We start from the raw sequence: 24,157 nt of genomic DNA, 5'->3' as shown, positions 1-24,157 counted from the left end.
TAGAAATGTGTGTTTGCTTTTGAGTTTATGTGTGAAGGATTGTGATTTGATGTTTGCATGTATATGTGTGGAAAATGAAAGGGAAACTTTTCCATTCTTTGTTTTTGCTGAGAGGTGCACAGTGCAGATATTCTGTAAAAGAAAATATGGTGAGTGACTGATATACTTCTTAATCTACAAAAGAACTTGAAAGATGATTTATTTAATTGTGAGGGGATGTATGTAGACTATTTTGATTTTAATCAGACTAATGTATTTCTCCTGCTAAAGTGTAGGGAGTACTTTTTTCTCTACAATCTTATTGACAGTGTGTGTGCATGTAGAAACCATTCTGTGATAAGCATTTGTGTTTTTCATGTGTTTGCAGACAGATAACTGTGCTGTTTTTATATTTTGGTAGAATTAGAAACCAGTCCTTGTTTATGAATTTGTGAAATGAGTTATGTTATGTTTCTATACTAAAATGTAGTACTTCTTCTAGATGAAGAAATGTGTTTTGGTATAGTGCAAGGGATAGTGTTGTTTGTCTAGAATCACACAGTGAGTATGTGTGCAATTGGGAACCACTGTGAGAGACATTTGGTAAGATTGTGTATTTGCTGACAGATAACGGTTTTAACCTGTCATGTTGTGAAGTTTTAGTAGCATTAGAAGACAGTTATGGCTTATGCTTTGATTAAATGAGTCAGGCTTTGACAGAAAAGTGCAGTCCTGAAATATGTAGATTGTGTGCAGTTCCCTTACCACTTGCACTGTATTAAATGAGTTTTGGTAAACTCCTAGGGATAGTGATGGTTGTCTAGAATCACACTGTGAGTTAGTGTGTATTTGGGATCACTGTGAGAGAAGCATTTGGTAACATCATGTATTTGCTGACAGATAACTGTTTTAAAACCGGTCATGTTGTGAAGTGTTAGTAGCATTAGAATCCAGTCTTTGCTTATGCGTTGATTAAATGAGTCATGCTTTGACACTGATGTGCTGTACTTAAATATGTAGATTGTGTGCAGTACCATTAACTCTTCTAGACTAGTGAATGAGTTTTGGTAAACTCCTAGGATAGTGTTGCTCGTCTAAAATCACGTTGTGAGTCTGTGTGCATTTGGGTAAGGATTGTGAGAGAAGCATTTGGTAACATTGTGTATTTGCTGACAGATAACTGTTTTAAAACCGGTCATGTTGTCAAGTTTTAGTAGCATTAGAAGCCAGTCTTTGCTTATGCATTGATAAAATGAGTCAGGGTTTGACACTAAGGTTGAGTACCATGTACTATTCTCTTCACTGTGGCAGAACTGAAAATTTAAAAGTTTTACCCAAGCACTGTCCTAGAAGTAGTCTGATGATTTAGTCAGTTTCTAAGTACCAAATAGACTGCTTCAAATGTCTATGCAGTATGCATGTAGTGTTCTAACATACTATACATTTGTCTTTTACACCTTCAATTCCCTAGTCAGTATCCATACACTTCCAGGAAACACCCTGTCACTCCCTTTGCAGTCCTCTAGTGACCCATTCAACACCATGTACTAATCCATTCACTGTGCCAACACCCAAACACTTATAAATTCAACAAGACACTCTCTTTCCAGTACTCTAATGATTCAGTCACTGACTAAGTATTCATGCACTGAGCCAGGCCTTAGCACATGGACTTCTTCAAACCCCTATCCACTATGCATGCAGTCCTCTAACCACCTACACACTTGTCTTTCACACCTTCAATTCCCCAGTCAGTATCCATAAACTTCCAGCAAACACCCTGTCACTCCCCTTGCACTCCTCTAGTGACCTATTAAGCATCATGTACTAATCCATTCACTGTGCCAAAACCCAAACCCTAATAAATTCACCCAGGCACTTTCCTTGCAGTACTCTAATCATTCAGTCAGTACCCACGTACTCATCCAGTGACCCAGGCCTTAGCATATGGACTGCTTCAAACCCCTATCCACTATGCATGCAGTCCTCTAACCACCTACACAATTGTCTTTCACACCTTCAATTCCCTAGTCAGTATCCATACACTTCCAGGAAACACCCTGTCACTCCCTTTGCAGTCATCTAGTGACCCATTCAGCATCATGTACTAATCCATTCACTGTGCAAAAACTCAAACACTTATAAATTCACCAAGATACTATCTTTGCAGTACTCTAATCATTCAGTCAGTGCCTAAGTATTCATGCACTGAGCCAGGCCTTAGCATATGGACTGCTTCAAACCCCTATCCACTATGCATGCAGTCCTCTAACCACCTACACAATTGTCTTTCACACTTTCAATTTCCTAGTCAGTATCCATACAGTCCAGCAAACATCTTGCCACTGCCTTTGCACTCCTCTAGTGACCCATTCAGTACCAAGTACTAATCCATTCCCTGTGCGAAAATCCTAGCACTTATAAATTCACCTAGGCACTCTCCTTGCTGTACTCTAATCATTCAGTCAGTACCCAAGTAGTCATGCAGTGAGCCAGGCCTTAGCACATTGACTGCTTTAAATGCCTATGCAGTATGGATGCAGTCCTCTAATCACCTACACAGTTGTGTTTCACACCTTCAATTCCCTAGTCAGTATCCATAAACTTCCAGCAAACACCCTGTCACTCCCCTTGCACTCCTCTAGTGACCTATTAAGCATCATGTACTAATCCATTCACTGTGCCAAAACCCAAACCCTAATAAATTCACCCAGGCACTCTCCTTGCAGTACTCTAATCATTCAGTCAGTACCCAAGTACTCATCCAGTGACCCAGGCCTTAGCATATGGACTGCTTCAAACCCCTATCCACTATGCATGCAGTCCTCTAACCACCTACACAATTGTCTTTCACACCTTCAATTCCCTAGTCAGTATCCATACACTTCCAGGAAACACCCTGTCACTCCCTTTGCAGTCATCTAGTGACCCATTCAGCATCATGTACTAATCCATTCACTGTGCAAAAACTCAAACACTTATAAATTCACCAATATACTATCTTTGCAGTACTCTAATCATTCAGTCAGTGCCTAAGTATTCATGCACTGAGCCAGGCCTTAGCATATGGACTGCTTCAAACCCCTATCCACTATGCATGCAGTCCTCTAACCACCTACACAATTGTCTTTCACACTTTCAATTTCCTAGTCAGTATCCATACAGTCCAGCAAACATCTTGTCACTGCCTTTGCACTCCTCTAGTGACCCATTCAGTACCAAGTACTAATCCATTCCCTGTGCGAAAATCCTAGCACTTATAAATTCACCTAGGCACTCTCCTTGCTGTACTCTAATCATTCAGTCAGTACCCAAGTAGTCATGCAGTGAGCCAGGCCTTAGCACATTGACTGCCTTAAATGCCTATGCAGTATGGATGCAGTCCTCTAATCACCTACACAGTTGTGTTTCACACCTTCAATTCCCTAGTAAGTATTCATACACTTCTAGCAAACACCCTGTCACTCACCCAGTGTGTCTCCTTATAGTACTTTAATCATTTAGTCAGTTAGCATGTAGTGTTTTAGTGAGGTATGCTTTAGGGCATGAACTGCTTCAAAGTAGTATGAACTATGCATGTAGTGTTTTAACCATCGTCACACTTGTGGTTCAGGGCTATAGTTTCTTAGTCAGTATTTATATAAAATGTGTTTGTACAGTAATGGAATAGTATAATATTGAAAGTTATTAATATACATTTATTTGTGATTCTTTTTTTTACAGATACAGAACAGGAGTGTTTCTCATCTGTTTGCACTCTTCTCGTGCAAGATTGTTTGGATGAAGGGTCCTTAGGTGTTTCATCATACTTGCTGTGCCGCATGAGTATTTTTTGTTAGGATCCCCTCGTAACAGAACTCTTTTGAAAATCTTGTGCATGATAAAGGTGGCATTGGTCTGTTTGCCCCTCGAGAAAAGTAGACAATTTCTACATCACTGAAGGAAAACGTTGTGAGCGTGGTGCATCCTGAAAAAATTCATCTTTAGATTTGCTGAATATTTTAAAGCGACATCATTTACAGTTTTTGTAAGTTAAAGTTAAAAAATGTTGTTAGCTGTTTGCATTTTATATATCTGTGATTTGTATCTTGTTTTTGTTTTGAGAATGGCATGTTGTTTTTTTTTTAACAATCTTTGAGATTGTGTTTTTAATGCCCGCTGTTAAGTGATGAGTACGATTGAAATCACTATTTTTAGTGAAATTTAATATATTCTGAGAACAGCAAAAAAGGCAAAAAAATTACTTTGTGGAAATTATGCTGTGTTGTAAAAAAATTATTATTACATGTTATAATTTTTTTTTCCTTTTCTTTCACAGATCCAAATTTTAAAATAAGCAATTTATATGAATTTATATTTGAATGAAAAACAGAAAAAAATGTATACCATTTTTTATTCCTATTACTGTGAAGGTAAGTCTAACTAAGTCTCAATATGCAGAATGAAGAGGTCTGCAAAAGCTACAAAGTTGAAACACGTTTCTAAAAACACTCTGTTTATGTAGTTTTGAAATCTGACCATCATCAGATATCATGTGACCTGCAAAAAAAGAGATTTGAGGGGTTCATAATATTTCCCATTTTAGCTATTGAAGTACCGCAATCATTTCAATCATTCTTCTTTGAACATCTTTGCAGACAAAACTCTGTGCTTACCTTCTATCATTCGCAAGGAAATTTAAAAACGGAAATATGTCACTTTTTGTAACATAGTTATTGTGCAAGATACTCTTTCATGTTTACAAAGAGAGGAAAAGGCACTCTGTGCACTTTTTATACTCCATATAAATATAACCTCATCATGCACACCACTTTGTGTTGAAAGGGTGTTCTGTAAGTGTTGTTGTGCATGATTGCACTTAATACTCATAGAACAATACACATGTCTAGATTTATCAGAAATCATAAATCTCGATATGTGTGTGAATGCTGCACCATTCTAAAATTGGTGTAGGAAAGCACAACAAGGTGAATTGTTTTAATTTCTCCACATTTTTATATCTTCAATGCATGCTGAAATGTTCAGCATACATTGAAGGAGAAAAATGCATTTTCTCATTGTTTTTGTGCAGGAACGTGTGTCTTCCTGTTGAAAAACAAACAGCACATGACACAGATATCCTTGCACTATGGTGCAAGGGTGCCTGTGTCACCACATGGCTGCAGTTTAAGCAGCCGTGCAGACAGAAGCATAGATTTGCAAAATATTTATGTACATATGTTGCATCCCTGTGCTTCGGAAGTACTACAGCACACTGCAGTTACAGAGGTTACTGTGTGATGCTGCAGTACTTCCTCATACTTCTGCACTTATACATTCACCATACGCTGCTAACGCATTCATTCAGTCAATTACGTACTACACATACATTCATCTAAACTAACACTAACAAAGAAATGTAGCTCTTTTTTGAAACCAGGAAAGTTAGTTCTTACAAGAACTTTTTTTTTCTTCTTTCTTCTTTTATAATTTTTTTGGGGTTTTCTGAACAATTTTTAAATTTTTTTGTTTTTTCTGCAAAAAACAAAACAGGAGAAACCAAACAATGAACTTCAGGGAATAATAAAAAAAAACAAAAAAAATAAAATAGCAAATGTGACTGCGACTGCTCACCATAGCACAAACTCTTATTGCACTTAGTGCAGAGCACTTTTAAAAATTGAAATTGAGGACGGATGTCCAAGGTTTGGGCTGATGGATGCACTCTTGATGTGCTCGGCTGCGATGGGGTGGATGGCGCAGGAGTGTTTCTCATCCGTCGGCACTCTTCTTGTGCAAGATTGTTCGGATGAAGGGTCCTCATGTGCTTCATCATACTTGCCGTGCCGCAAGAGTATTTCTTGTTAGGATCCCCTCGCGACAGGACTCTTTTGCAAATCTTGCACGTGACCAAGGTGGCATTGGTCTTATTCTGCCCCTCGGGAAAAGTAAAAAATTTCCACACCACTGAAGAAAAACGTTTTTTGGGTGGTGTCTCCGGCAAAAATTCATCCTCAGAAGTATGAGGTGATGCAGGTGATGCCTGCTGCCCTGAAGCCATTTTTGGTTGAAAAAAGTTAGAGCTACGTGTAAACTTAGTCTAAAAAATCTTCTTATCTCCAAAGAGATGGTGCTCTAAAGAAGGTCAAAGAAGAATGATTGAAATGGGTGGGGTCTTTCAATGGTTAGAAGAGGAAGTGTAATGAACCAATCAAATCTCTTTTTTTGCAGGTCACATGGGATCCGCGCACCCTGCGCTTACGCAGCACGCACCCAGCGCGCATCCACGAAATTGAATTTAAAAAAATTATAGGATTAGATGTAAAAATATTTTAGTTTTAAGACTAGTTTAGAGTTTGTCTTCAATTAATATTCACATGAAATACATACATATGTTTTTTTAAATGTTAAATACTTCGCGGGATCCGCGCACCTACCGCATCATAGACGCAGATGACGCATCGCAGAAGCGCGTAAACATCGCGTTACGTTCATCGAACGTGTCGCGTATAGGCTGGGAGTCGCGCACTAAACACGTACCCGATGCATACCATGCGCGGATGCTATCGCGTAGGGATCGAGAACGTGCGCATAGGGTGCGCGGATCCAAAAACATTGAAAAAATATATAAAATACAGTTTTGAACATATAGTTAAAAAAATATTTTGAAAAATATACAAAAATATGTTTGAAAAACCCATTAAGTTCAAATAATATTTTTTAATTTTTAAAAGAATTGTAAAAATAAGTTTAAAAAATGGTGATAAAAAAGTATTTAAAAAAAAGATAATTAATGAAATTGACACACTGAATTTGAAAAATATAGAAATCCAATCAAAATCATTAAACATGATATCTTCAGAGATAAGTTATAGATAGGAATTAGCATTTAAAAAACCTTTGAAATTCACTGAAAAAACCATAGGTTTCATGCACGTTATAGTTAGGAATTGGCATTTAAAAAACCTTTGAAATTCACTGAAAAAAACAAAGGTTTCAGGGGCGTTATAGTTAGGAATTGGCATTTAAAAAACCTTAGAAATTCACTAAAAAAAACATAGGTTTCAGGGGCGTTATAGTTAGCTGGACATTTCCCTTGTACAAAACCCTAGAAATTCCCCTGTTATAGTTAGTTCAGCTAACTATAACTCACGCCCCCGCAATGCACTGCTGATGACGTCACATATTACATCACTCATGACATGGTCAGTGACATCACTGATGACATCTCAAACGACATCACTGATGACATCATCCAGTGAATGTGTGTTTTTCTTAAAAGTTTAAATATGTTTTATATATTTATAGTGAAAGGCCTATGGAAGAATGAGTGGGTGTATAAGTGTGTGAATGAGTGATTTTCTAGGTGCGTAACTGACTCTATAAGTGAGTCATTAAATGTATCTTACTGCAGACTAGTGACTAAACTGTGTGAATGTCTGTATGTGTCTGTGTGTTGGTGTATAAGTGGCTGCAAGGTTTTGTGAATAGCTATATGAGTGTCTATATGGGTTATTGATTAGTTGTCTAAGTATCTGTATGGGTGCCTGAGTGTTTGTGTGGGTAGGGTGTGTGTGACTCTGTGCATAGATGTGTGAGTGGGTGATTCTATGGTGCATGGTTTTAAGAGTGCAACTGTGATGGACTGTATGGTTGGGTGAGTGTATGTATGAGTGTGTTAGTGATTGAATGTATATCTCAGTTGTACATGTGTCAGTAACTACATATGTGAAACGCAGTATATATGTGTGTAAGAGTATATAACTATCTATATGTGAGAGTGTGTGATTGAGGGAGTGCCTATATGGATGAGTGTGTGCTTGTATTAGTAATTGTATAAGAGTGTCAGAATTTGTTAGTATTTTTATGAGTAAGTGAACTTGAGTGTGTTTAACTGTATAGGTGAGTAAATTGGACTGTGTTTAATTATTTGCACAACTGACTAGGTGTGTCAGTAACTCAATGGATGATTGGCGGTGTGTGCGTGTCTATATAGGTGTATAAATGCATATGATAGTCTTGTACGGAGTGACTGTAAGTATGAATGACTGTACAGGTGAGTGAGTGGAGGTGTATGTAGACCTAAGAGTCAATGAGTGGGTATGTAGTTATTGGTATTGGAGTATCTATGGTTTTCAAAATAGCCGTCTGAAATTTTGAGTCGGTGTATCAAAGGTTATATTAGGGTGTGAGAAGATGCACTAATTTATCACATGGATGACGTCATCAGTGATGTCACTGACCATGTCATGAGTGATGTAATATGTGACGTCATCAGCAGTGCATTGCGGGGGCGCGAGTTATAGTTAGCTGAACTAACTATAACAGGGTAATTTCTAGGGTTTTGTACGAGGGAAATGTCCAGCTAACTATAACGTCCCTGAAACCTATGTTTTTTTTAGTGAATATATATATATATAATGCTACAGAATGCCCAAAAACATTGTATTCTCCGCTCAGTGCTAACCCACTATTGCTTGCAGGTGGGGTCAACGGTAGACAGCATAAGCCCCTACCTAGTCCCTAGACCAGTCACAGTTTGCTAAAGAAAACTACTTTGAAAAACAGTCTCAGGCTGAAGGTTGCGAAACGCAAAACTCACCTCCTGTGCTTCTTCTGACAAATGCACACTAATCACTCCATGTCCCCAGTTGCTACTGTCAAACGCCTACTTGCTCAAATCTGAAATGAAATTCCCCGAACAAGGACGGCATCTCAAGCAATTAGCAAGAAGCATTACAAGTCACAGTAGAACTCTAAGCAACTCTTCCTGCTAAACCAACACTACAGACCAAATACACGATAACACAAAACAAGCATTGGCATAGCCAATAGGTCTCGCCTTTGGGACCTTATAAGTGTTTAGCCATGCAACAGTTGCATAACTAAATACTTATAAGGTCCCAAAAGCGAGACCTATTGGCTATGCAAAGCGGCCGCGAAAGTGAAAGTAATCGCGGTAAAGCGCGGCGCGTGCCCCCGCACACCTGCACTGTAGCTCTAGGCTGGCCTGGTAGCACTTTTTGGAGCCCTCACAAAATGTCTTACCAGACCAGCGCATGCGCTGCGTCAGGCGAGACCTAAAAAGGAAAGGAAAACACCTATCCGTGGCGGTTGCAGCAAACAAGAGGCAAAGAAGGAGGCCGATATAGGTTTCGTGGACTGCTGATATTTTACTGAACTATAGCAGTCATCCGTGTGGAAGCTTTAGCTTCCAGGTTTTCTGGGAAGGGTAGTTAATATTCATTTCTTGGTGCTCATAGCTGCTGAGTTCATGTGAAGATATTAAAGCATAACCCTAGACTCTAGCCCTCACACGTCAGGGGGTTCCAAGGAGTATATATATAGTAACTTGCAACTGTTGCATGCTTCCAGAAGTACTTGGGAAACCCTTGTGAATTCAAGCAATGAACGGTGACAGTAAGTAACAGTTTACCACCATGGAGGCCCATACACCAGTTGTTTTTTCCTAGAGGTGAATAACCTTCTTAATTACAATTACCTTTCAGAACACTGGACGTGCTGGTAAACGTGTGGATGATGATGGTTTGGAAGCCAAGGCCGACGAGACGCCAAATCAACGAAGTTTTTACAAGTGAAAGCAGGGATCTGAAAGAGAGCACAGACTATGAACTGGTGGAGGAAAAAGATTCACTCTGATCGTTTCTAGCACGCAGCACATACTACCGTCTGCACCTCTCAGCAAAGAGCTTACTTTTCAGCTACTTGAAAGTGGGGTGCCCAATCAAGCTATAAGGTACAATCCATGTCAGTTTCCAAGGAAATCCACATAAGCCACATTTACATACAATGAATGTTACAATCTCGATAGTTATCCTGAAAAAATTGCATTTATATCTTTAATCATTCATATAGCACACCTGGGCCTCATCGGTTTGAAATCACGGTACAATGCATCAATACAACAATGATTGAAAGTTTCAACAACATTGCTCAGACAACTATGTGGCTTATAGCATTCCAAGGTGGAGTCACTTTTCTCCTGTTGCCATGTCCTCAGGCACAACATTGCCGCAGACGTCTGAATTCTCTGCAACTCAAATCATCCACCCCTTTCCCATCAAATGATGTTAGCAAACTACTGGTATGGTAAATCATTACAAGTATTAGCAAAATAAACAGGTCTGACTAATGTACTAGTTCATAATATAAACACAGGCATGAATGAATGTGAACAGACCAGACAATCTGATCTCCTTTCTGCATTGGTGTCGGCGATAGGTTCTGCAAGGACTGGGGCACCGTAAAAAGCATTGCCACCGAGCTAGAAGTTGGGGTCAGATTCGTGGGGAGAGGGGTGGCACAGTTGGAATGTGGTGTGGACCCTCAAGAGGTAAATCTATTCGAGCTTCCTCAGATCATTGAGGCCCATAACCGCCCCAGAGGGGTTCCGTTGAGCAATGAAGATTCGGTCCATAGCTTTAAATTCTCAGAGCTGTTGCAGCATTGCAGCAGGGTCCAGAAAGTCAGGTCTGAGAAGCATGAGGAAGCCCAATAGGTTCTGGGATCGAGGACCGAGTTTGTGGCCTGAGGGTACCTGGGGCTTTGCATGACTCCGAACAATGGGAGTGGCAGGACATGGAAGAGCCATAATCGCGTAGTTCTGGTGTTTTTTACTCTTGGACTTACCTGATGACCTTCACTTTGAGGATGACCGGCCGAGGAAGCGCGTCCGCACCCTCGATTTGACCTTCTTCGACATCTGTTGATGTTCCGCAAAGTACAGCTTGGCTTCACGGTCGCAGATGAGTTTGAAATTTATCTCGGAGCATTTCTGACACAACGCTGAATCGTGTCTGAAGTCCAGACAGCACAGACAAACCTTGTGTAGGTCAGTCACTGGCACTTGCTTGTGGCAGTCTGCATGGTTTAAATCCTGGTGTTTTAGGAGGGCGAATGGCCTTTGGACACTGGAAATTTGTGTAGTGGAAAAACTCTGTCAAGTCTGACAGATTCGAGGTAACGGACTCCGGATCTATGTTGGAAGGCGCAGAAAGAAAGGAACTGATGTCAGCGCGAAGGTGGTGCAGATATAGTTGCCCCAAAATCACATACAGGACAGGACGGACCTGTCAAGTAGCTGCACAATGCAACTGACACTCAAGGGAGTTGCTATGAGAATTTTCCAGATCCATTTTGACATCTGAAGAACTTCACAAGGTGAGGAGTCTGCCATTAGAAGTCTGTATCAGAAATTTAAAAATCACTTTGAACCAGGTTGCCACTGGACCCTATATTTCTTTTTTTTACTTAGCCAAAAACTCCTATTGATTTCTCAACAATGACTTCAGAAAACTGTTAAGGTGATCCATGTAAGCGATAGTGTTCCTATTTACATTTTATATGTTTTAACTTCATTGTGCATTCAGTGAGATCATGTTTATCATATCAAAATATCATTTTCAAATATAAAAACAATAACAACCTCTCCACCCTCACTACCCATTACGCTCTACTAGAACACACAGAAGCACTACATGGTGCACAAAGGAATCGTCCCAATGCAAAAATCAATTTGAAGTTGTGTCTCCACAAGACCATATACAGTAGTAGCGCTCCCCCTTGTGATGCGCTGCCCTCGAGGGTAGCCCCCGCGAACAACCTCAGACTACCCTAATTCCATTAGTTGTCGAAATCTAGATTGGGTGAACTTCTAGCAGCAGCAGCCCGTGCAGGTAAGAGTGGTGGGGCCAGGTTTGGGGGGGATTCGACAGACGACTACAAGAAAAAATTAAATAAATAATTATTTTCCACTTGTCGTCGTTTGTTGAAATCCCCTTTCCCCCTCGGCTACACTGCTCTTAGCTGCACGGGCTGCTGCTGACTTCAAGAGGGAAATCCTTGGCTAAGTCGTGGTGTTCCAACCACCATTAGACTGCCTGAGAAAGGTCCAGAGTTACTGGGGCTTCCTGTTCATACAGCTTTGACTTGGGATCCCAAAATCCTAGAAGGGGGTTCCTTAGGGGATACAGATACAATCTAGCCCAAGGGAAGATAACACAAGCATTGGCATAGCCAATAGGTCTCGCTTTTGGGACCTTATAAGTATTTAGATATGCAGCACAATATCCTTGGTGCAACAACATCAACTGTTGCATTGCTAAACACTTATAAGGTCCCAAAGGCAAGACCTATTGGCTATGCCAATGCTTGTTGAAGAATGGAAGGCAAACTAGTGTGTGATGACTTTGCACTATTGAAGTCACAAGTGAGCGTGTACAGGTCTAAGCACAAGTCAGTGCAGCCTTACTTGACTCGAGATGGGGACAAACATGTGAGTGCCGCAGAGGCTGAAATGTCTAATCAACATGTCAAAGAAGGGTCAATCTTATTTGCTGCAGAGAAGTAAACAGCGTGCACAAAAGTGGACCCAAAACAACATACATGAGTGAAGGCCAGTGTCTCCGGAAGAGAACACACAGCAATGTTCCTTATTAGAGAAATGTCAGTGTTTCCCGAGTGGGACATAAACACGTGTACTGTTGTGGAGAGAAAAACAGAGCCCAGAGAAAACGTGCTGGAAATAGGAATATTAGTGTAACGGTCATTGCCCTGTGCAGTGCGCCAAGGTATCAAAGCACTAACATGGTAAAATGAGATAAACTACCACTGGAAGGTGTTGTGGGCGACTCTGTTGCACTGAGAATCATCAAGAGCGTTAGCACGGAGGCAAGGTGTTGTTTTTCTCCATTTGTCATCAGGATGGGTGGCTCCTGACAAAGACCACATCTGTTACTAGATGTGCTTCTTATGCCAACAGAAAAAGTAAGGAGTCTGTGAGCAGCTGAGAGTGAGCTTCGTGACACAGTCGTCTTGGCTGTTTGTGCTGAGATTGTCAGATGTGTTTACCACAGTCACGCAACCACTGACAGGCGGGAAAGGTGGCATTGCTTGGTAAGCAGCAAATAAGTAAACGACAAATAGCAAAGGGAGGTGAGAGAAGACAGCCAAGGGCACATATCGGGTAGACAAGTTATTTTTAATCATCCCAAAACTGAAGTGTCACGACTGAAAGTGCCAACAATAGACCAGCGTTCAACAGCTTGGATTCTAAAAATAGGGAAAAGGCTAATTTACGGATCACGAAATTCTCGTAAACTAATAACGGCTGTTTGTTTTTACTCATTCTAACAAAATGAATATTGCCATATAACAGACTTTTGCAGGACCCCCAGGCTAAGGCCACAGAAATAAACGAAAAGAAGGGCCAATTTCATCATTAGCTACTCATGAATGGCATGCTGCTGCTAATGTACTATGCCTGGTTAGAAGGAAAGAAGCCTGCGAGAGCGTGGCAACTAGGCCAGTGTTTTGACAACCCTCCCTGCATGCAAAATCTTTTCATGAAATGTGTTACCTGCAACATCTGTCTAAAATTATGTGTGACTGTGCTGAAAATTGATTCTTATCCTCAAACTATATTATGCTTTCTATCGGACCAGCAGGTAATTCCCACTCAGCAATGTGTTTTTAATTTAGGCTACTTCGAACAGGAAGCCACGCGAGTCATAGTTTCGGCATGAGGGTACCGCAGCAGACAGCATGTTTCATAAAGAGGCAGAGACTGCAATCCGCTCGGGCACTCGGTGTCTTAACAGATGGTTCCGCTTCAGAAAGGCCTTTGCTACAAGTACAGTCTCGCAGGGAAGCCTTGAAACGCCCGCTTCAGGCTGGCAGCACCCTTCCCACTGGCATAAGAACTGCCTGTACCGGTTGGCAACTGCAAACTAGTCTCCCGACATTGAAAACGCGCACACATTTCCAAAAGTGCATTCATGGAGCTTGTACATTGATCACTTGCATTTGTGATGTAGCGAAAAGCGTTCAAATACATATTAAACACAGTTTATTCTGTGTTATTTTAGACCGCCAAAGAGGAAGCTTCACCTACGGCTGCCAGAAAACTGCACGACCAACAAAAACAAACAAGCATTGGCCGCGCGACCGCGAAAGAATACAAGCAATCGAGTGCTTCCTTTAATCAGCATCCTTTAATAAGGTTTATTGTTCGATAAAGTAACTAGCAATCTAATTGGCCTAAAAACTTTAATAGCGACAAAGCATTTTCAGACCGCATGGGGGGGTTAGCATTTTTGTCATGTGAAGTTAATTGTAGTTAATTGTTCAGAATTTTTACACCGCATCATGAGAAGAGAAATAAAAACGAAAAATGCTTTGTAAAGCATATTTCCACGTGAGGTTTGTTGTTCAATATTTGCACACCGTCTCTGCTCGTGCCTGTGCGCGTAACCGCACACTGTATGCCACACAAAGCTGTGGTCGGACTTTGAAAACTCCACTCCTAAATGTCTCGCCAGAGCAACCCATGCGCTGGCTCAGGCGAGACCTAAAAAACTGATGCGTGAACCTCTGGACTTTCAACCATTCTTGTGCTGTTGAAGCTCTCTTGGCCAGAAGAGAGATGAGACAAGAGACCGACTTCGCCTTCTTAGATGCAGAACTGATCAAAAAAGCACTCCTTTAAATTGCAGATCCAGGGTGGAACCAAGTGATATTTCTTGTGATTTAATAAAAAATTAGTGTTCTTACAGCAGGATGCAAACTTCCTTCACGAGTTTGTAATAAACAATTTCACGTCCAGTGAAAACAACAATACGATTTGTTCTTGATAAAGCAGCTCTTTATATTCTATTCATAAAGATCGCAAAAGTGACGACCTCTTCCCCGAAGTGCAAAGGGACCCCACAGCTGCCACCACAAGCAACTCAAGAGCGAACCTTTTCCAGCCAGCAAGCCCAGCAAGCTATGCTACTTACCCTGGAGTCAAGCGAGAGAGAGAGGCTGGAGCTTACCCCATGGAGCCCACGCCCCAGGGCTTCCTTTAAGCTTCACGGGCAAATAATTGCTGGATATTCAATTGTGAAGACTGTTTGCTAAGGCAGACAAAAAGAACAGGGAGTATGGTGGGACTCCTCCCTCTTTGTTATCAAGTTAATGGAAGAGGCATTGAAGGTAAGAGGTGGGTAGGATTGGTTCTGGGTAGGCTTCCTTCATGGGAGGTGGAGCACCGCAGATAGTTGGAGGAGGAAATATAATATGATTGACTATAGCCCAAGTGATTTTGGTTTAGTTACTTTTAAATTGCCACAGGCATATAATGTACTGCCTGTGGCAAGCTGGACCTATTGAAAAGCCTTTAATGTCTGGCATCCCAAAAATCAAGGGACCCAGTGGAACACACATGGGGTCACTCTTTGGGGGGGATATGGTCCTGCATGAGTGAGTCAGAAGTGAAATGTTTTAGAAAGACTCAAATAAACAATGTAATGCAAGGTATCTCTGCCAGCTATTAAGGATGAGCAAGGTCTTCCAAAGATTGGTTAGCATGCACAGACCATGAAACCATATGGTTGTGATTTTGTTTTATACTGCACAGAGGTTGATAACTGTGATCAAAGGACATGTACCCCAAACTGACATTTGAGCTCCAACTACTTCCAAGATTGACCACCTTCAATGCATAAAATTTAGCATCTGTGTGCATTGAAATCTGTGCAATGGTAATCAACAAGGGGCACTAGTTTCCAAAATGATCTCTTTCTGTGCAAAGGATCTAGAGGAGTAAAATGACACATTAATTGCACTTTGGGGAAAGGGATTAAGGCATTGCACCAATAGATTCATTGAGTTGTACAGTTATGAGCAATCTATAGATATGACACCTTTTCCATGGCCCATAGCCAATGATACTTAATTTACTGATATGCCCCACCATCACATAATTACCCGAGCAGACCCCAGCCCTTTGCTGCTGGATTGTTTATGCACCCCTATTCAGCGATAATTAAATATTTTGTTAGATCTCCCAAGCACTCCATCTCTTTTGTCATGTTGTACACCCATACATTAACGATTGCAAAACCGGCATCATTAACGCTGGCACCTTAAGATATAATATAAAATAAGGAGGTCTAAATCGTTATGTTGATTTTTATAGCACCCTATCAACCATAAGGATATCCCAGAGCTTTTTATGTACTCAAGACAATCTTCTATTTTTTTTAAACTTACATGAAGCAGGTGGTGGCCCTAGCCCCCTAGGACTTACCTGTGACCAGTTCTTGGACCGGTCTGGACCCCATCAGACCCGGCTCCAGTGCCTCCTGGCTCACTCCTCTCTCCTGCTCTTAACTGCTTTCAACACTTTTTTTCTCGTTTCGTGCCTGTGTCTTTTAATTACATTTTTCTGTTTTCTCTGCCTTTTGTTACACTGCCCTCTTTTAGCCACTCTCTTGGTTATGTGCCAGCCTTTTTCTATGCATTTTACCCGTTTTCCCCTGCTTTATGTCTTTCATTGTCCCGTTGTCTTTTGCCTCACATTGTGCCCCAGTTCTCGCTGCTCCCGCCTTTTCTGCAGCCGCTCCCTCTAATCCTCACCTGCTACCTTTTCCCGCTCCCAGTTCCACCTGTCATGCCCTGCGTTCCCAACGCCCCTACGAAGGACCTACTTAAAGGCGGCTAGAGAGCAGAGGGCACGCCCACAGCACGCCAGCGGCAAGCCCGTCAATGGCTAGACCACGCCAAGTGCCTAAAACCCTAGTCCTTCTCTGACCCTTCTGTGATTCTGTCCTCCACGCCCTCAAACCCCGCCGCTGCTCCGAAGCTGCTGCCATACCACATCTCACAATACAAAGTGCTTTCATCTGCACCTCCTGCCGTATCACCTGCAACACCACACCCACTACTCAAACACCCAGTGCGACCACGACGACAGCACCCAACAACCCACCCTTAAAACTACACCCATGCGCACTCCACTCCTCGCTATCATGCATGCTCTTCAACACCTGCTCTCTCAGAAAACAAACCACAGAGATTTGGGACCTACTGAAGGACGCCTCCCCGGATATTCTTTTCCTCAAAAACACATGGCTGACCACAACATCAACACCACACATCTCTTCAGCCATACCCATCGGCTACAAGATCATCAGACAGGACGCCCAGACAGACCCAGAGGATGAATAGATATCATTTTCAAGGACACAAACAGCTGCAACACCAACTAAGAAACCAGAACCAACAACATGGAAGACGTCAACTTCAAAATGCAATTCACAGCCAGTTTCATCCAGAGCAGAACTCTGAGCTACCAACCCCCCCCCGGAACCCAAGCCAACTTCGCCAACCACATCTCAGACTTCGACACCCCACTAGCCATGGAGGTTAAGGCCTCCTAGGAGTTCCAGCACCTGTATCCACCTAGGAAGCCTTAACTTCCACCTAGAAGATCATACCAACCACACCTCAACAGCACTCCTCGAAAGCCTTGGAAACCTCGGACTCACTCAACACATATCACACAGCAGACACATCCACAACCCAGTTTCATCTCATTAAACGGCATAACGATCAACAAACCCACTCCCTCCACATGGACCGACCACATTATCCTCAGCTGCCAACACTGGAGCAAACTGTCAGAGGTGGTCTGGCCTTCTGCCCTCCACAAAAACTAACCAGAGCCCACAGGCCACCTATCAATCGGCATCAATAACTTTGACAACTGGATCACCGACAGTGCTGACACTTGAGTCCCTCGGAAAAGAAGCTAAGTAGCAAGAATGTGAATGCAAGTCAGCTAGTACACTGAAGAACTCAGAATGAATGCCACTGCAAACAACTGGAACAGAAATGCAGAGCGAGCCAGGATTAATCGGACAAGGAAGCATTCAAACCTGCCCAGAATGATACCACCAGCAAATCCTGGAATCTAAAAGGAAGGCTCTAGCCGAGGACATAGACAACAGCTCGAACAACAGCAAAGAACGTTTCGCTATCATCAGGGACTTCACCACACCAGTAGCAGCCATCAGCACTATCCCCTAACCCAAGAACTGTGCAATGACCTCTGAGACTTTTTCTGCAACAAAATCACAGCCATCTACACTAACTTTTACCCAAATTCAGACCGTATCAACCTTGCAATAAGTATTCTGGTATCAGACAAAGGTGAGATCCGGATAACATGTAATCTCATTACTATGGAGGAAACCACAGCTATCATGAAGACCACCCACTCCAGGGCCCTGTATGACCCTTGCCCCCACCAGGCCTTCAGCGAATGTTCAACCTCACCATCAGCAAGGCTCTTATCTCATCCTCAACAGCCATGTACTTGGAAGCATGCAGCACTCAACGCCCTCCTGAAGAAGCTCTCAGCAGACCTGGCAAAAACTCACAAAATATCAACCGATCTCCTTGTTTCCTTCCACACCCAGCCAGAGTCCTAAAGAACACCATCAATAGACGCCTCTTCAACCTTCTCGCCAACCACCAGCTCCTCGACTTACACAACCAGGTTTCTCAGTACCAACTAATCTCCTTCCTTCCTTCCATACCCCGCCAGAGTCCTAGAGAAAACCATCAATAGACGCCTCTTCAACCTTCTCGCCAACCACCAGCTCCTTGACCTACACAACCAGGTTTCTCAGAGAGATGGCTCCCAGAACAAAAACAGATGACATTTGAATGATCCTTGACAAAAGGAGAAACTACAGTTCCCATCCAACTAGACATCTCTGCAGCTTTCAACACTGTCTCCCATCCCATCATGATCAGACAAGATGCCACCTTATTCCTCAGTAGTCCGGAAACTCATTTGGGGTGTCCCACACGGTTTCTCTTCAGTTCAACCCTCTTCAACATCTGCATGATGCCGCTGGCTGGTGTTGTCTGTGTAGACATCAACATACTCACCTACACCGACAACACACAACTCATGCTGTCCCACTGGGACAAAACACACAACACCAGGAACAATTTCAACTTATACATGACCTAAGTGGCTAGCTGGATAAAGTTCAACTGGCTCAAACTTAACACGGGCAAGACCGAAGTGGTACTCTTCAGAAAGGATGCCTCACCGTGGGTCTCCTCCTGGTGGCCTATGGACGTAGGATCCACCCCCACTCCCAGCACATGCAAGAAACTTTGGTAGAATTTTCAACAGCAATCTGGGCATGGCTGTCCAGGTCAACGCTGTTATAACGGCCCGCTTCTACACCCTGAGGATACTGAAAATTATATTTAAGTGGCTACCTAATAACACCATGAAAACTGTCCTCAAACCTTCATCATGAGTGAACTGGACAATGGGAATCTCGATTACGCAGGAGTCACCAACCAAATCATAACAAGCATTTGCAATGCAATAGGTCTCTCATTTACGAGAGTTTGAGCTATTGGCATTGCAAATGCCAATGCCATTTAGTTATGTGTTGTTTTTAAACAGATAAATAAAATCCATTGTCATTTACAATGCCAACAGCTTAAACTCTGCAAATGCGAGACCTATTGCATTGCAAATGCTTGTTACAGTAAGAGACCACTCTCCTGGCATCTCTGTTACGTACTTTCTCCATATTACATTTTCCAGAAGTGGGTCTCGTGACGTTTGGGTAAACATCGTTTATATAGTGATATCTTCTACAGTACTTTTTCGGCATACAATTGTGCTTTAACGTCCTCGTTTACGAGTAGAGTGGGAGCTGATCATATATTTTTTTTTCAAGTCACTCAAGTGTGCTCTTTTAAGGCAAGAAAATGAGTGTTGCCCACTGAGAGGTCGCCGATACAGGCAGTATAATTATAAACGTGTTAACCCAAAACGTGAATTAAAAGCTCTCTTGGTTTGAATGTTGTTACCACCTCAGAGATCCTTCGGTAAACATTCTCAAGCCGAACACTGAATCAGTCTCTGCGATCATAGTTCTTAAATTTCTTTTCGTCCTGGGGATCAATAAAAGCGCTTGATCTTCTAATTACTCTTGCAGAAGGCGTTCCTTCTGAGAGAAAGCAAATATAGCACCTGCGGGGGATGTCATGGTGGCGATGAGGGGGTCACGCGCTGGATATTGCACACACCCCTGGAAATTATTTGGTTGGAGCTCCCCGTTTAGCATGCCCTAGGCGGAGAGTCCCTACCGGCAGCCCTTCTAAATATAAGCTAACAGCGCTCATGGAAACTCTCCGAAGTGTATAACATAAGCACCAGAGGCTTGCTGCCAGGCTGCGGGAGCCGTTGCACGCCATGGCTTGCGTAATGGCTTCAGATTGCTGGGCCTGCCTGGCTGACGTCGGTTGGAGAGGAAACTCTCGGGCTGGGTTACCCCTCCTTACCATCCGTTTTCAGTTCCAACGTATGAGGCTGTGATTTTGTTTCAATTAAATAAGCCATGAACACAAATCTGCTTGCTATATTAGCTTGGCGAAATCCTCTTAAACCAACACCCCTATGTAGAAGAGAACAGCACCTTCACACTAAATTGGCACCGTGCCCATTCAGAGATGGCTGCCGACATTCGTGGGCGGGAGGGGTGTAGGGTCAGAGCGGTTTGTCATTGTTGTCCTTCCTCTGTTTCCACTGCGCAGCTGCGCTGTGTGACCATGGGTTATTTGTAGTCCTCGCCGATGTCACGGAGTCTTGAATGCGCTGACGTTGTCTCTGACGCGCTTGGCTAGTGCAGTGTAAGCTCGCAGCTGTGAGCCCAGCACGCGCTGGGCACAATGGAGCTCTGTCTGCAGCCGTTGAGCAGAGGAAGGCAAGCGCCATGGGGAAAAGAAAAACTCTCTTGAACAGGTCAGGCGGGGAGCAAAGGTGAAATCCGGAGCCCCCCTCCAAGGACACAGAGATCTTTCACCTGCCGCCCACCTCTGCAGTGGGAGCGTAAGTAGGATCGGGGAGACTATAGCATCTGTATCTGGGAGAGACACCGTGGACAGCAGGTAATGTGCACGAAGCCCTGTGAGCAGTTTTAGATACGGCGTGGTAGGAGGAAGCCAACAACCATGAACATTTTTGAGGCAAATATTACTTAGCGAGAAAGCCAGTTGTACACGCGACCACCAACGCGCCATAGGCTGTCGCATGCAAATTAATCTAACGCCGTGGTACACGTTCACGGGTGCATTCATAGGCTGTCGCATGCAAATTAATCTAACGCCGTGGTACGCGTTCACAGTGCGTTCATAGGTTGTCGCATGCAAATTAATCTAACGCCATGGTACGCGTTCACGGGCACGTTCACAATCTCCAGTCGCCCCTGCGCGTACTCATGTCCTGTCTCCCTTTCAAAGCAAGTCAGTAACAATAGATCTCGCTGGCGACAGCGCTTTCGCGCTGCGTCGCCAGGCGAACCCTAAAAAGGCTACAGGCAGTTCAGAACGGAGCTGCCAGACTAATCCTAAACCTCCCACATTGGTGTCACGTCACACCACACCTAAGGGAACAACACTGGCTCCCTATACATCAGCGCACACCGTTCAAGTTCCTCACCCAAATATACAAAGCACTACACAATACAGATCTTGCCTACCTGAACAGTCATGTACAGTTCCATCCACCCCATAGGCACCTACGCTCTGCTAGACTCGCTTGCACACATTCCACGTATACATATGTAAAAGCACAGCAGGAGGTGTTACTTCTCACACATCGCTCCTAAAGCATAAAACAATCTCCTACACCACATTAGAGCCTTCTTCATTGCTTCTTGAAGTCTGCAGGAACCTAAAGATCTGGCTCCACATACCTAAAAAGAACCCGGATACCCTCATGGGTGATAGGGCGCTATAAAACTCAACATAACATAACAAAGTGAACCTTCTCATTTTCTATTATATCTTAAAGAGGCAACGGTAATGATGCAGGTGCTGCAGCAGTTAATGTATGGTTGTACAGCATGGCAAAAGAGGCATATGTGCTTGAACGATCCAACAAAAAATTGCAATATCTCTGACCGGGGTGCACGAACTATGCAGCAATAAAGGGGTTAAAGTCAGTAAATATCCAAAGGGACTACTGAGTAGGCAAACACTCAGGTGGTAAAAACATAGCATGTACCGCATGCTTTAAAGTAAAGATCGTTAGTAGTGTTATTACTCAATAGAATGGTACTGAACGTATCTCCCGTGGTAGGCTACATATGCATTGACAGTATTTGAGGCTAGCTTTCAGTGTGCACGTGGGTACGCACACTCAATGACACACATTTCGGCAGTGATGATTTAACTCGTTGAGCTATCTTAATAGGGATTTGCTTGTCACATCAGACATTTTAATTCAAAAGGCAGGGAATAAATATGTGTACAAGTATTAAAAGAAACTAATGCTGACCCACTCATGTTGAGCAACTTAGACCAATCTCCCTTCTCCCTGTTTTAGGAAAGATGCTGGAATCTTTGGTGAATTGTCAATTCACCAATTATTTGGCGTGAATAATATTCTCCATCCTTCCCTATCTGGTTTCCGTGCTGGGTTTAGCAGGGAATCTGCCCTTTTGGAGCGCACTGAATAAGAAAAAAACCTTGATTTGGAACGTAAGGCAGTGGTCATTCTATTAGATCTTTCCGCTGCTTTTGACACTGTGTCTCACAACATTCTCATTCAGAGATTGGAGAAGACAGAAATAGTGGGTAGGCAGTTAGATTGGCTGTGTTCCTACCAATCCGAAAAGTAACAAGCAGTATTTTATCTCCTTTTACATCTCAGTCCAGATCTGTATCTTGTGGTATTCTGCAGGCTGCAGCTTAGAGCCCCACTCTTTTTAACATCTACATGGCCCCGGTGGCACAATAGTGGGGCCTGAACATCGTATCATATGCAGATGACACACAACTTATGCTTGCCTTTCAACAGCTTGGTGATTCCGTGGCCAGTGATTTTCAGGGCTGTCTTAATGACGTTGCTGACTGGATGCACAACAGTTGCTTACAGCTCAACACTGAAAATAAAGAAATCTTGACATGTGGTACACTTTCTCTAATCGATTCTTCAATACTATAACCTCCTAAATTTGAGCAAGTACCTACATCCTCGACAGTTGCTAGAAATCTTGGGGTGTTGTCGGATTTGACTTTATCCTTCAAACCCCAAGAACATACCACATCTGCTACCTGCTTCTGGCTGTTAAAATCACTGAAAATGTTTTAAAGTCTCTTCCTTTAGTCACCAAAAGAGGATTATATATGCCCTGATTTCATCTAGATAGGAATATGCTAATATTTTCTATTTGGAAAACACTTGAGATCTGCTTAGATGGCTTCAGCGCGTCCAGAGTGCTGCTGTCCATCTTGTACTAAATATTACAAAAAGACATTCCATCAAGTCAGGCTTAAAATCACTTCAGTGGCTGCCAATCAGGACGAGAATTAAGTTTAAAACACTTTTCATCATGCATAAAGCTATCTTCCAGAAGGGCCTGGTGTACATCCAGAGCAGATAAAAAAAAACATTCTCCTTACAGGGCAATTTGCACATCAAATCATAATTTACTTTACGTTTCTAGAGTGCAAAGAGCCAAATCAGGTGGAAGATCATTTTTCTTTCTTGCACCCACCATTTGGTACTCTCTACCACTGTACCTTCGCAAAGTTTCTAGTGAAAGTCTGTTCAAAGCCCAACTAAAGACCTTACTGTTCTGTGAGCCTTATAATCTCTTTTACTTTTCTGTTTTATTTTACCACCAGGGCGCTTCTCATGAAGCAGCAGTTGTGCTTTATAAATTAATTTTCATTCATTCATTTACTGAACTGCCTTCATTCACGAATAAAGGATTTTTTAGGTTGAACGTAAAAGACAGTGCCTATTTCCAACTTACATAGAACTTAAAGTGGGCTTACCATTGGCTGGCTTTATTGTCAGTCTCATGTGCTCGCTGCTTATTCGATGGCTTGCATTGTCCAACTTGTGTCTGTCCCTCCCTTGGAGCACATATTCTAATGTGCTTCTACTGCTCACTTTCAATGAAAGTCTTTTTCTTTTTGCTAAGCGCTGCATGAGAACCCATGTGTGTTACCTGTGCACTTCTCCCTTCTCCTTTGTGTTGTTCTCTCCCTCATTTGTGTCTGCCTCTGCCCTCATTGTCCAGCCATCATGTTCTCCTTTTCCCTTCACCTCCACCCGCTATTCAGATCCCCTTCTCTGTTGCATCTTTTTAGGTCGAGCCTAGAGCAGCGCATGCGCTGCTGCTCGACTTTTAGTAAGGGGCTTTTCAAAGTGGTACACTGTGGCCTAGAGCTTGCGTGCATGTGCGCAGGCACGCGCTTACGAGCAGAAGCGTCATATGGCTTTCCTCTCTCGTCATGGGTTATCAGCTTTCAAGATACGAGAGCTTTCTTTCACATTCCTGAAGTCGATAGCTTCCTTGTTGCTCTT

General features: G+C 42.7%; 1 protein-coding gene across 9 annotated transcripts in view; it reads right to left on the bottom strand.

The window, feature by feature from the left end:
• SLC33A2 (solute carrier family 33 member 2) overlaps positions 1-24,157 on the bottom strand; it is a 178,593-nt gene that overhangs the window by 120,560 nt on the left and 33,876 nt on the right. For all 9 annotated transcript variants that reach the window (XR_014961368.1, XM_085604373.1, XM_085604370.1 and 6 more), the window contains exon 4: positions 9,461-9,567. Coding sequence is in view for 8 of the 9 variants with exons in the window: in XM_085604373.1 (XP_085460499.1) it covers positions 9,461-9,567 (107 nt within the window). In the remaining variant the exon portion in view is untranslated. The remainder of the gene's footprint in view (positions 1-9,460; positions 9,568-24,157) is intronic.

Source organism: Triturus cristatus, chromosome 5_1 (genome assembly GCF_964204655.1).
Source record: "Triturus cristatus chromosome 5_1, aTriCri1.1, whole genome shotgun sequence".
NCBI lineage: Eukaryota > Metazoa > Chordata > Amphibia > Caudata > Salamandridae > Triturus > Triturus cristatus.
Note: the sequence above shows the minus strand (reverse complement) of the source record. Positions and strands in the feature narration are given on the sequence as shown.